Raw genomic sequence first — 14,023 nt, 5'->3', positions numbered from 1 at the left:
AGCACCAGGGAGGCACGAGCTGCAGGCTGGAGGAGACCTCGTCCTTCAGGAGCTTGGCCAGGAAGCATGGAGATGAAGGTGAGGCTGGATGCCAGCTGCCCTTGACAGGCAGGACCCTCAGGTGTCCCATCTGTACTATTAGGTTGGGAAGCCGTGATTAACACAGACTTCATTTCCATTTGCTCTGCCACCTATGAACCCTGCCAACATTGTTCCCATTGCTTCCCTCCTCGTTGTCCTGTATTACGGGTGACTGTAAATCCCACTGCTGGAAGATACCAGAGGAAGAGTATAAAATAACCAGAGGGTTTGTACCGAGAGTCCCTGGGCATCTCCACCATGGGGCTCAGAGCCAGGCCCCAGGCCCCACGAGATACATGACAATTCCATCCAGATGGGCCAGGCAACCCAGCCAACCTCTTGTCTCCCAAAGGGATATTTACATCAGGATGCTCTCTTCCCTGCTTTCAGACTTCCTACAAACCATTTCCTCTCCAGATCTCAGGGAATAGCAGCTTCTGGCCAGAAAACATCAAAGCCACACGCTCAGAATCCAGGGCATTTAGCCAGAACCTGTCAACTTACTTTTTTGATGCATACTGGTCCAGGAGGTACCTGGTTTGGATGTTTCGATATGACTGGTCAAAGTGTTTGTGTCTCTTCTGGTAGAAAGGCACTGCAACCAGGGACATCTTGGATGCTCCTAAGAGAAAAAGAGAGTATAAGGAGGCAGGTCCCATAGTCTCTGCCCTTCACATTCTGCATCATTCCAAGGGGGAAAGATGGAGCTGAGACAATGGTGCTGTGGAAAAGGCAATTGCTATACAAACATCAAGACCAAAATTAGGGTCCCCAGCACCCATAGAAAAGACTCAGTGCTGTGTGTCTGTACTTCTGGGCTGAAAGTGGCAGGCTGAAGAAAGGAGGAGTCCAGTAGCTCACTGGCCTGGTAGGCCAGCCAGATTGGTAAACTCTGGGTTCAGTGAGAAAACTAATCTCATGGCAGTAAGGTAAAGGAGGTTCAGAACAGTTGAGAAAGACACCTAGCATTGACCTTTGACCTCCATATGCACTCACACATACACAGAAAGAAACAGACAGACAGACAGACACAGGCAGGCAGACACACAGAGACACAAACTCATACACATAGATAGACACAAATACATAGACAGACACACAGAGAGACAGGCAGACACACATACACACACACACACACACACACACACACACACGTTACTCTGATCCCAAAAGGGGGAAATGGAAAAAACTGCATAGATAGAAATCTTCCTCAGTGATAATCATGAAAACCACAGACTTCCCTGAAACCCAGTTTTACTTTTTGTTAGTGTCCATGAGAATCAGAAAATGTGGCTACATGTTTCATTAAATTTCTAGCTTAACAGTATTTATAGAATGCCTAATGTGTTCGAGGACAATCCAAAAAGCAGTGTGAGTAAAGAGGATAAAAATAATTTACAGATTAGAGGAGTAAACAAATACTTGAAATGACAAGAGCCAGAGGCCACACTGAGATAGAGCGCCCTGCAAAGGAGAGGAGAGGGCAGCCAGGGAGGCCCCCAGAAGGGACACGTGGGAAGAGCCCTGAGAGGTGATCATGCCAAAGTCAGAGGTCAGGTGGCAAGAACGGTTCAGTGTGAAGCTGGAGTAGAGTGTGCAGCGGGGACTCACTCTGGGAAGGCTGAAGTCATACCAGAAACTTCCGGTGGCTGACCCAGGAGTCTTGAAAAATTGCTAGCCCCCCAGCTCCTTCAAGGGTCATCTGAAGTCATGAACCGTGGGCTTCCGATGGGAAGCTTGGAACAGAGGCAGAAGAGTACAAACCAAGACAGAGATGAAGCCCCAGGCTGTGAGATAGTGAGCAAGTCCGGGTACAGTCCTTCCAAGAGATTGAGAGATCTCGTGAGAGACTTGGAGCATTGCAGAGCTGCAGGTGTTCAGCTGGTGCAGGCGTTCCCCCAAGTAAATACACCCCAGGCCTGGCTCGCTTGGTCATCCCTACACTCAGAGGCAGCTTTGCTCCGTCTCTGTGACCCTCGGTTTCTCAGATAAGGCAGAAAGAACTGCCCAAGCCTGAGCTCTTGAGTGCCCTGTCTTTAGAGAAGCCAACAGCACAGCCCTGGGGCTGCCACTCGATGACAGGGGTAGGAGCTCAGGATGTGAACTTGAGGGACGCTCAGAGCGGAGACTGCCCCATTCCAATTCTCCTCAGACGGCCACCTAGATGTGAGAGACCCTCAGCCCGCCATCGCCTCCCCAAGGTCAGTAAACTTCTATCTTGGGGCCTTTTTTTTTTTTTTATGTTTTGACACACGTGCATATTTCAGTATTTCTTCTTAAAAAACGGACTTGTTCACCACCATCTCCTATGCAGAGGCCGAGCGTGGATTCCACAGTGTGCCACCAAACACTGCGCCCTAAAAGCCACACAGAACCAACCCCAGCCTTGAAGGAGAACTCAGAGGTCAAGTGCCAGGCTCCTGTGCTGGTGCCAAGCTTGATTCCAGCTCTGCGGTGTAGCCTCTGGGGCTTAGTCCTAATCTCTCCAGCCCTGATATTCCACACTGAATCTGTGTAACAGCTGGCGCTATGCTGGGTGCAGAGTCACAAGCAGCAGAACTCGTGGCTGCCTCTGTCACAGGGTCACTGTGACACTGAACTCTGTAGATGGGAAGGTGAAAGGTCCTTTCACTTTAACATATGTCAGCAAGGGCATCCACCCAAAAAATGTCTGATGCCCATGGCTTCACGCACTCTCTAGAGCTGTGCATATGTGGGGACAAAAAAAAAAATAAAAAAAGATAGTGTGACAAAGAAGGACACCATAGTCTTCTCTCTAGGATTTCTTCCTTGATTCAGCTGTCCCAATGACTACTAATTCTTCAACAGAAACCATAGACCATCGTGCCATTCCATTTGATTACCTCCACAAATGTTTATGCTACATTGACCTTCAAAACTTGTATGTGTCTCTTTGCAGAAAGAACTCCCAACAAATGGTGGAAATGTCCTCCAGAGAAGGCCATACACACTTTACTAGACCCGTGCTTCTGTGTATAATGTAAGATGACATGGGGCCAGGTGCAGTGGCACACGCCTGTAATGCCTACATTCATGGAGGCAGAGGTAGGCAGATCCCCATGAGTTCGAGACCAGCCTGGTCTACAAAACAAATCCAGCACAGCCAAGGCTACACAGAGAAACCCTGTCTTAAAAAACCAACCAACAAACAAACAGAATGTAAAAAGGTCTTTATATCTCAACGTCTGTCTTCACTTTAATTAGTCTGATTGTCCCCTCAATGCTACAGGCACACACAGCACACAGTATGGTATATCTCTGACAGGACCTCACAGGCTGCCGGGTGGGCCTGGAAGTCTTCAAACACTTCATGTGTGAGGAACACACACTTTGTAGTGATTAGCAAGGAACCGCTGGCCTCAAGTGGTCACATTTCCTGGGTCTCTCCCTCTGACACACCGACTCACTGTAGATATGTCCCTCAGTTGCCTTTGGCAAGGACAACAGCACTTTATTGCACTTGGTTCCCTTGATACCATCAGAGTCAGGGGCTGCTGAGTGCTCTCCAGGAGCAGGCCCCTTCCACTCTATCCACCTTTCAAACCACAGCCTTCAGAAGCAACTGACGTGTGTCCACCAATGCTGAACCCAGGACCGCTGGATTTAAAGGAGGAAACATCTCAGAGTTCATGACTCAGGGACAATGCCAGCTGGGTCTGTGCACCTGAAACCCTTGACTGGGACCCTCGGCCCTGCCTGTCTCTTCTGACTGTTATCAGTCTCATGCCCAAGGAGGCCACAGGGGACCCCAGCCTGTGCTCTGAGGCCATCACTGACTCCTTGGGATCTTACATTTCAGAACTTCCCTGAGCCAGGCTGGGCTCCCAACCCAAGACATATCAACAGGACCTCTCAGAAGCATATTCGTGTGGCCCAGTAAATGCTCTGGGGCTGCAGTCGGGGAGTAGCCAGTGAATAGAAGTGAGGAGGACCTCAGAGAGCTCACCCAGGCTAATACTGCTACTGTCCTCTTTAAGAAATATCTTAAGGAGCTGGAGAGATGGCTCAGAGGTTAAGAACACACAGTGGTCTTCCAGAGGTCCTGGGTTCAATTCCCAGCAACCACATGGTGGCTCATAACCATCTATAGTAAGATCTGGTGGACAGGCAGAATGTTGTATAAAAATAAACAAATCTTTATAAAAAAAAAAAAAGAAAGAAATATTTCAAGAACCCTCACACATACCCAAAAATACGAAGAGCACCTCCTCTCCAAAGAGCAGGTTCTGATGATTTCCCTGGAGTTCAAGAGCACGGACAGGCTTTGTTTCTGGAGACCCCAAGTCCTGAACCCTCACAGTGCTGGGCTACTGTGTGGTTCACTGTAAAACCAGGGAACTGAACTAATGCCAGAAATATTCCTCTAAATAAATAGCCCTCGCCTCCAGCAGCGTGTGCCCATGGCTGGACGTAGCTAACATCACAGGCCATGCTGACCAGTAATGCAGAGCCCTCCCTCTCAGAGGAACCCGCCCTGCTGAAGGACTGCTGCATTCCCATGGAGCCAAGACACCAGCTGCTCTCCTGACCGCTCCCAGATACTTTCCGCCACACCCGAGAGGCTCCTGACATGTTTGGGAATTATGACACCATCATGAAACTCTAGCCTGTGCCCCCAGCACTAAGGCTGCGTGTTTTTGATGTACCTTCCTCTAAGCCCTCCCTGCAAGGAGCAGTGGGAACAACCTCTTTTGTGTTACTAAACACAGTTTTAGTTTGTGAAGATATGTCAGGTTGAAAGCATTTACTTCTTTGCAATTGAAGAAATTACTATAGCAGCTAAAAAGAAATGCCAACGTTCACAGACAGGTGAAATAAAAACAATAATAATAATTCCAGGAGGAGGAGAGAGAATCACATGGCACAGAGAAGACCCCCAAGGGACAAGCTCTGAGTTCATGAGAGGAACATTTTCCCAGCTCATTCACATTGGAACCTATTTGTCCAAAGGGCTTCCAGAATGACTTATTGCCAAAAAGGACCTCGTAACCACCAAAAACAACTGGGCACAAATCAAGTCTTAAGAGCACCGAGAGTTGATTAACCACGGCTTGGGTTCTTTGAGAGCCTTGGTATAACATATAGAAAAATACAACTTTGTATTTGCTGCCTGCGTGCGAGGACTCCCTGGGCCCCAAAATTCAATAGTGTTGAATTTGACATGGAAATGAGCCCAGGACACTCCCCCTCAACACAGAGCACCGCCCTCTTTCACCAAAAAAAAAAAAAAAAAAAAAAAAAATTAAGTCAATAACTGTCCCAGGGTGTTAAGGTCCCTGATTCGTGTGAGTTTCATACAAGCTTGCTACAAATGCAATTTAACATCCTTTCTGAGCATTCTGCAGCTTGCCCCACACTGTTGCTCCCCTGTCTTCGCAGAGCTGGAGTTGTCAGCCAGTGAGCTCATGAGCACAGCATCTCCAGAGGACACATGGAGCTGGCGTGAGCCCCAGAGGCTAAAGCCTTGGCTGCTAGGACAGGTTTTTATCTGGGGCCCCCATTTATTCAATATCACCTTTAAGTGTCTTGGCTCCACGTGTTCTTCGTTTCCTGTTTTTGTTGCACTCAGTAAGGAAGGAATGTGGGGCTGGTGACAGAGAAAGCTGGATGTTTCCAGCCTGGCCCCTTTCCCTCCTGGCAGGCAGGTCACCTCTGCACAGGGATGAGTCGGAGACCTGCAGGAGCCAAACTCCAAATGTGCAAGGAAAGGAAACCCTGTAATCCACAAACAACCTTTTCGCAGAAAAAGCTTGAACCTCTTACCCAGCCCCACCCAAGCTCTAAGCTACATGCCTGCTGTTTCTCCACACCCTTTTTCTGGTCACCCCTCTCCTGTCTTCATCTCTGATCCTCTGTAAGAACCTCAGACATCAAATCAATTAGTTGGTTTAGGGACAGAAAAAAAGAAAAGGAGAGAAAAAAGAAAGGCAGGAAGCCAGGGGAAAAGCCTACCCTGAAGGGTGTTAGATTGTACAATAACATGACCCAGAACACAGGGAAATCAAGAAAAACCTTGTGGGTCATCCCTGGAGAATCAGCTCAGTTAGTAGAGTACCTGCCTAACATGCCTGAAGCCCTGGGTTTGATTCTTCCAGCACAGCATAAGAACCTGGTGACACACACCTATAATTCCAGCACTCCAACATTCAGGAGTTGAAGGCAAGAGGATCAAAAATTCAAGGTTGTCTTTGGCTACATAGCAAGTTCAAGACTAGCCTGGTCTACATGACCACCCCTCCCCCCTTCAAAAATAAGGAGAAGAAGGTGGGAAGGGAAGGGAGAGGAATTGAAGGGAAGGGAAAGGAATAGTAATGGAGGGGAAGGAAAGGGAAAGGAAGGGGAAGGGCAGGGAAAAGAAAGATAGGGAAGGGAAGAGAAGGGAAGGAGTAGGGAAAAAGTAGGGAAGGAGAAGGATCCTAGCTGAGTTGAGCACAGAGTCCAGTCAAATATAGGCACAAAGACAGGAATCATTGGATTTGCCCTATAGTAAGGAGTGTATGCAGGTAACTCTTCACACTGAACTTGGCCCCATGGGAAAGCAAGTGCAGCATGCTCTATGGTCTCCCAAAAATCACGACTGAGAGAAGGCGAAGAAAACACTCACCCAAAGGAGAGGGGCCAGCAGAGGAGAAAAGGACTGTGGAAGAGTTTCCCAGACACTGGCTGAGGACAGCAGAGCTAATTTCTCCCTGCAAAGCTCTGTGCTTCCCTCCCATTTATGGCCAGAGGAGGTGCTATATTTAGGCACAGGACTGCCTCTCCCAAACCCATACCTGTATCATAAATCACTGGCCTGCTTACTAGAGAAGCACCAGATGAAAGGGGGACAATCAAATGAGGAAGTCCAAGTACCAAGTCCTGAGGTGCGCTGCCCTTTCCCCTTCTGGCTGCTGCCCAGAAGGGAGAGCAGACGCTGGTATCACATCTACCCAGACTCAGGATCTGAGAGTCCGACCCAGATCCTCAGGCCTGTTTTCTCCTTCCCTGACATATGCAGCGGCTCTCTACGTGAGCATCCATAAACATCTGGATCAGCTGCTAGCCAGAACACCTACATCCAAGGGTGCTACTGGTTATGGGCAGGGGAGACACCAGCCACGTGTATATTCTTTTCTGTGTGGGTGTTTGTGTGAGTGTGTGAGTGTGAGTGTGTGTGTGTGTGTGTGTGTGTGTGTGTTGATTTAAAAACTACTCTAATCTGGCTGTGCCTTTATCTTGGGAGAGTGTCACAGGAGCTGCCCACCTGAGTCGGGGCCCAAACTGTGCTTCATCTGGCTGGAGGGATGACGGCAGGTGTCCATCTCTTCACACAGCATGTGTCCACATATAAATAACATGCACCTGGCATGGTCACACCGCCAAGGGGAGGAGCCAGGAGGGACAGCCGTGGCTGAGGGCTGGAGCCAGGCAGCTCCACGGAGCTCTGTGTTGCTGTCTCAGGCTGTATCCAATAGCAACCACCTAGACATCTGCTCTGAAACTTATGCATGCCAAGTCCCTGCAGGCCTTTAAAGAAATCCACCTTCAGGGGCTGGAGGGATGGCTCAGCAGTTAAGGGCACTGACTGCTCGTCCAGAGGACCCAAGTTCAAATCCAGCACCCACATGGCAGCTCACAACTGTCTGTAACTCCAAGATCTGACACTTTCACATAGACATACATACAGGAGAAACACCAATGCACATAAAAAAAAAAAAAAAAAAAAAACATGTTCCCAAATCTGTTTTATCAAAACCACTTGAGGGACAGGAAAACTACGTAACAGAAAGGCCTTGGGCTGCCCTCATCCAAGCTCTCTTTAGATACTCAGTCAAGAACTTACATACTTATTTTCCCTAGTCCCACAGTGGCCCTGGTTACTTTTATGTCAGCTTGACACACGCTAGAATCATTCGGGAAGACTGAGTCTCAACCGAGAAGATGCCTCCATAAGGCTGGCCAATAAGCAAGCTTGTGGGGAGTTTTCTAAGTTATTGATTGATGTTGGAGGGCCCAGCCCATTGTGGGTGGGGCCACCCCGGGGCAGGTGGTTCTGGGTTCTATAGGAAAGCAGCTGAGCCAGCCAGGCCGGGCAAGCCAGCAAGCAGCACCCCTCCATGGTTGCTGCTCCAGCACCTGCTTCCAGGTTCCTGTCCTGACTTCCTTTGATGATGGGCTATCACGAGGAACGATAAGCTGAAATAAACACTTTCCTCTCCAAGTTTCCTTTGGTCATGGTGTTTTACAACAGCCACAGAAACCATAACTAAGACTGAAATTGGTACCAGGTCATGGGGTATTGCTGTGACAGAGTTGACTATGTTTGGAGGAGGATTGTGGAAGGAGTTTGAAACTTAGAGCTACAAAAGTCCAGTGTTACAAGCTTAATTTGGGGACTTAGAAGATAAACTGAAGAGTAGGGCAAACAATAGAGGTTTGGCTTGTGAGGGCTTTGCCAGGGCAATTTGTGTGGTTTTTGTTGTTGTTGTTGTTGTTGCTGCTGTTGTTGCTGCTGCTGCTGTTAAGAATCTGTGGTGTCTGGTCAGCTGTGGCTGAAGAATCCTGTGATTACCAAGAGACCAGAACCGCTGAAGTGAAACCTTTGCTTTGCTGGGACAATTGCTACTAGTCAGCTGGAGATGAAAAAAGAAAAAAAAAATCATCTGTGATGAAAAAGAGACCAGCATCATTGAGGTGATGTCTTCCAGGAACTGTTTCCTCGGGGTCAGCACAGAGAGGCTGTGGTCCGTTGGTTGGGGTGGGGGGACGGCATGCTGGCAGCCGAACTTTGTAATGTTTAAGGGTTTCCAAGTTGGGACTGGCTTTGAAGGCATGGAGGGGTCACGGAGAGCAGCTGAAGCTTGGCACCGCAAAAGGCCCTTGGTCAAGATGCTGGCCTCAGTTGAAGTAAAAACTCCAGAATGGAAGGGGTTGTGGAGAGCTGAGGCTTAGCACCACGTGTCAGGGTCAGAGTCCCCGAAGACTGCCCAGGTGAAGCTATTGGTGAAGGTGCAGCAGCCAGTTGCAGCAGGAACCCCAGCATTTTGGAGATGTTAGCACCGTGGAACAATGGCACGGTGGCCCTACAGTGGCCTTGGACAGCTTGTCCACAGAGTCCTAACAGACAACACCTAGAGGAACCATCAGGGTATTGTGGAGAGCTCACGACTGGCCCTAGCATCAGGAATGCACTTCACTCTTTTGTACCAGCTTCAGATAAACCAGGAACATCCCAGCTAGTGTGAAGTTACCTGGGTCCTAACCAGTATATACACCTTCCTTCTAACACTATAGCAAGGGCATCCCCTCAGTCTTACTGACAGACCCCTCACCCCGTCCCCCAAACAAGGCTTCGCTCAGTGAGTCCAGAAAATGCCACACCTCTCTAGGCTCTGTGTGGGTCCTTCCTTGATTTCAGGTACTGTGTGCTCGTTCTTACACAGTAGAATGCTTAAAATCCTACTTACTAAGTACATGGACCGTGATTTCCTAATCCAACCAGCCTGCCACACTGGACGACCCAGCCTGCAGGCTTACTTGCAGAGGACTTTATTTCCCACGGTTCTGGAGGCTGTAAGTTGGCTGGGAACAGCTTTCTAGTTCACGGAGGGTGCCTTCTGCCTGTGTCCCCCTTGGTGGCAGGGACAGGGAGCTCACAGGTTGTCCTTTGAAGTTCCTACAAATCTCTTCTACCAGGGACCCACCCTGGAGACCATCATCGCTTCCCATAATCTCCACATCCTTGGGGTGCAGATTTCCCCACGCATTGAGGAACATGATTGTTCGAGCCACAGAGGAAGTCCCAAGGTCCTGTTATTTCTGCACGTGAGGGACGGACTCTGCCCTCCCCCTGTATATTCAGGAAAGATGTGCTGTGCCTCACTCGTATGTAAAGTAGCTAGAGAAAGCATAGAGGACCATTATAATGGCCCCACTTGCCTGGGTTCCCACTGCCAACTCCCCTGTCTTGTCTCAGGAGGGACCATGAACTAAGGACCTCAAAGAACTGCAGCCCCACCCTCATTTCCTGTGTGTGTAGCACAGGTGTGTGGCACACCCCGTGATACAGAAAGCCTGTTTTTTAGAACACTGTGCTCTCTAGAACACTGCACCTGAGTAGTCCTCAGCTTCCTGGATGTTTCCAGTTGAGGGGAGAACCCTGCACTAGGGCAGATGGGAGGCAGCCATGTCTTTTGCTGGGGATAGATGTCCCTTCTGCTCTGTGTATGAGGCAGTTGCCTAAGCTCAGCCTTCTATTCCCTCCCTGAGACTCTGCTGTTGGCCCCATACAGAGTGGACTTGCCATAGACTGAAACTTGAAAAGCCAAATAATGAGAGACAAGATGTAGAAAGCAAGACTTATCATGGGGTATTGGTTTCTCCACCAGATTCCCAAGAGTAAGACCATCAAATTCCTTCATTGCTGAAGCTTAGGGTTTCATAACTTATTAAAAACAGTCTATAAGAAATGTTCCTTTACATAAAACAAGGGACCAAAATCCAAGGAGTGGGATCACAAATATTTCCATCTTACAAAACTCTGAGGTCTCTACTCTGGGTACCAAAATAAGTCCTGAAGTTTTGGTAAGTTTCCACATCATCCCTTCCTCCCCTTTCTCATAGATCCATTCCTCCTCTGTTCCCCAAACATGGCATAACAAGTTACAGTAAAACCAGGCAAAAACCCTCATATCAAAGCTGGAGAAGGCAGAAAAGGGTCTCAAGAGCAGTCGAAAGTCATAGACAGCCCCATTCCCACTGTTAGGAATCCCACAAGAACATCAAGTTGTACAACCATAACATATATGCAGAGGACCAAAACTGTGATCACGGTCAGGATGCAATGTTTGAGAGAAGAATTTTTAAAAGATAAAATAAACATACAAACAAACAAACAAAAACCAAGTTTGGCTTAGGAACTCAACTTGAAAAGAACCTGAGAGAAATGCATATACCATGTCTTAGAAAATAGAAGGTGGTCAAATGTGCTTTAGAAAACATCCATCCAACTGGCTAAGCCCTCACAGTCAGAAAAGCCCATGAGGGTCAGGGCAGCTCAGGAGGGAGGCAGCTTAGCATGGAGGAAAAACAGTACTGCATCAGGTAAGTGTCGAAGAGCTGGGGAAGCTCTCTGCCATCTTTCCTATGGGAGTGTGGGAATGTCCCTCAGCCTCTATTTTCTCCTCTCTCAAATGGAAAAAGATGACTGGTTCTGCTGAACCTCCTCCAAGACCATGAGCAGCAGCTGCTGTGACCAGGAGGTCCTCACTGCACCCATGGCTTTCTCAGAAAGGGTGTGGTTCCTATGGATTCCCCTCTAATCATGCCCACTGGAGCAGCTAGGAGCTGTGGCACCATCATGTATATTGGTGCTACTCCCATCCACCATCAACACAGAAACTATATGTGGTGGTTTGAATAGGAAATGCCCCCAAACACTCATGTGTTTGAATGTGTGGCCCATAGGGAGTGGCACTATTCAGAGCTATGGCCTTGTTGGAGGAAGTGTGTCACTGTCAGGGTGGGCTTTGAGGTCTCCAGTGCTCAGGCTATACCCAGTATGGTGTACAGTCTCCTTCTGCTGCCTTCAGATCAAGATGTAGAACTCTCAGCTCCTTCTCCAGCACTGTCTGCCTGCATGCTGCCATGCTTCCCACCATGATGATAATGGACCAAACCCCTGAAGCTGCGATCCAGCCCCAATTAAATGTTTTCCTTTATAAGAGTTGCTATGGCCATGGTGTCTCCTCATAGCAAAAAGTCCAAACTATGACAGAAAACATAGAGAAATCATCCCTCTTAGATGTGGTGTTGGGACTGAGGGCAGCAGTGAGCACTTCCTGGTTGCACACTGCCTCGACCTGCAGATTCCAAATCTATACGCTCTTTATATCTTGTATTCCCTGCCTCTCCACTGTCCATGTGGACTTGGTGAGAGAAAAGGAATCCGTGCCTTTGGTCTCCATGAGATGTCATGTGTGTCCTTGTGGCCATTGGTGAGATGTGATCCCATTCTGGGGAACTCTACTTTTCCTAGATCCTAGTCAATCAAGCACAGTCCACAGAAAATGCTTAATAATGGACGCTTCCTGTCAACTGACCTGTCACATACCTGCAGTGTTTCTCCCACTCTTGTTTTAAATCCCCTGTTATCAGGGACTAGTAAGGCAAATGCTTACGTTCCCTTAGTTTATGCTTTTTTATAATATTGACCTTACTCTGTACTCCTAGCGCGGTTATCTGGTATGTCTTCTGAGACCAATGTCAGTGTGGCTGATATAGTTCAGATCTCCTAACTCTACCTGCTACCTTCAACGCACCCAGAAATACACCCTGCACCCACTGGAGGTGAGATAATGAGGCCCAGGTTCTTGCACAGTGAGGGTGAAGGGCTCCGACCACACACAGCTTCTCTTAGTAGGTCAACTTCATTTGAAGACCAGCTTGGTTTCCACGGCGTGCGATCACTTGCCCTGCCTGTGCGCTCAGTGTCTGGCATTACCCAGTGTCTCTGTGATGGAGCCCAAGGGTTTTCCATATTTTGTGGATCAAAACATATCCTAGGAAACATGTCAACAGACCTCGCCAGCCTACCTTGAAGGTATCACGTGCGCAGTCCTCTGGCACCGGCTCCATCGTGTTCAACCCAAGCTACGTGCCCAGGCCAGGGCGGCAGGAAGCCCAGAGCTCAAAGTAGCAGCGGGAGGCTTTCCCTCGGACTGCAAAGGTCTGTCTTCAGCAGGCCAAGGGTGAAAGTGGTCTTAGCAGACAGGAAGCCACAGAGGACATGAGGCCTAGCGCGTGACGGAGAGGAATTCAAGCGGCTTAATGTGTGTCTAGTTGTCTGGACACCATCACATGCGTGCATCTAGCTAGCACTCAGGGGTGCAGGAATGGTTTTCGTTTTAACGTGTGAGAGTAGCCCACCCAGCTGGAATCAAGTGGCCACAATTGCCTGCGGATGACCAGGGCATACACCAAATTCTCTGCTCTGACAAATCCAGTCAATGTCTGGCACACTACAGAGAGTCGGTAGGTATATCTTTATCGTAAAGGCTTGGTTTTTACCCCGTGAGTTTTAGGGATAGGCATCAGCCTTTAGAAACATCTCACACAGGGCTCTGCATTTGTTTCTTGCTGCTGAGGGTGAATGTACCTGTCCACGTTAGTATAGTCATGTGTGCGTACATGGGTGTTTGCGTGCATTCGGAAAACAGAGGCTTTTGGTATCTTCTCCCATCCTCCTCTCCATGTGGTTTTTGAGGCAGGGTCTCTCACTGTACCTCGAGCTCACAGATTCAGCTACCCTGGCTAACCAGTGAGCACCAGGGACCTGCCTGTCACTGTGCCCCAGTTCTGGGGTTTGTAGCAGTGTGCCACCGCATCCGGCCTGTGTGTAGGTGCTAGCATCCAAGCTGAGGGTTTCATGCTTGTGTGGCAAATAGGTGACTGACTGGGCCACATCCAGCACCCCCGGGGGGTTTATTCCTACAGTGAGCCATGCTAAGGCAGGAGGAGGCTAGGTTTAGATGGAGAGCCCTAAGCTGAAATCAAGGCACCGGCTCGGGCTGCTTCTATTTGTTAATCTATTCTTGGAGCTGTATGCCTATGGAGAATCCCTTCAGCTGCCCTGGGCCTTGATTTCCTCATTGGCACAGTGGGAATCAGATTAGACACTCCTAGTTTAAGCCCCAAGAGGCTCTGGGCTTAGTCCTGAATGGTTGAGCTCTCAGCCTAAGCTTGCTGCACAGGACTGTGTGGCCAGCTGCCTGGCCCATGACAGGCTCCAGGAAACAGCCGTGAAGGCTCAGATGAGCCATGCCAACGAGGATTCCATTCTGAAAATGCTCAGTGGCTCAAAGATTAGCAGCAGTGTGCTGAGCCACGTGTTTACAAGAACGGTGAGTGGCTGCAATAAAATAAAAGCAGCAGCAGGCACAAG

General features: G+C 48.9%; 1 protein-coding gene across 2 annotated transcripts in view; it reads right to left on the bottom strand.

Moving 5' to 3' along the window:
• Positions 1–6,793, bottom strand: part of Myom2 (myomesin 2) — a 64,028-nt gene extending 57,235 nt beyond the window's left edge. The window contains exons 1-2 of one of the 2 annotated variants that reach the window (XM_021633578.2): positions 6,707–6,793; positions 586–703 (exon numbers count right to left, since the gene is read on the bottom strand). In XM_021633578.2, the coding sequence (XP_021489253.1) occupies positions 586–692 (107 nt within the window). In that variant the 5' untranslated portion in view covers positions 693–703; positions 6,707–6,793. Of the gene's footprint in view, positions 1–585; positions 704–4,288; positions 4,539–6,706 lie in introns of those variants that run through there. The other variant, XM_021633579.2, reaches the window with a different exon arrangement.
• Positions 6,794–14,023: the final 7,230 nt, after the last annotated feature.

Source organism: Meriones unguiculatus, chromosome 4 (genome assembly GCF_030254825.1).
Source record: "Meriones unguiculatus strain TT.TT164.6M chromosome 4, Bangor_MerUng_6.1, whole genome shotgun sequence".
In the NCBI taxonomy this organism is placed as follows: Eukaryota; Metazoa; Chordata; class Mammalia; order Rodentia; family Muridae; genus Meriones; species Meriones unguiculatus.
The sequence above is the reverse complement of the archived record's forward strand: the minus strand, read 5'-3'. Positions and strand labels throughout refer to the sequence as shown.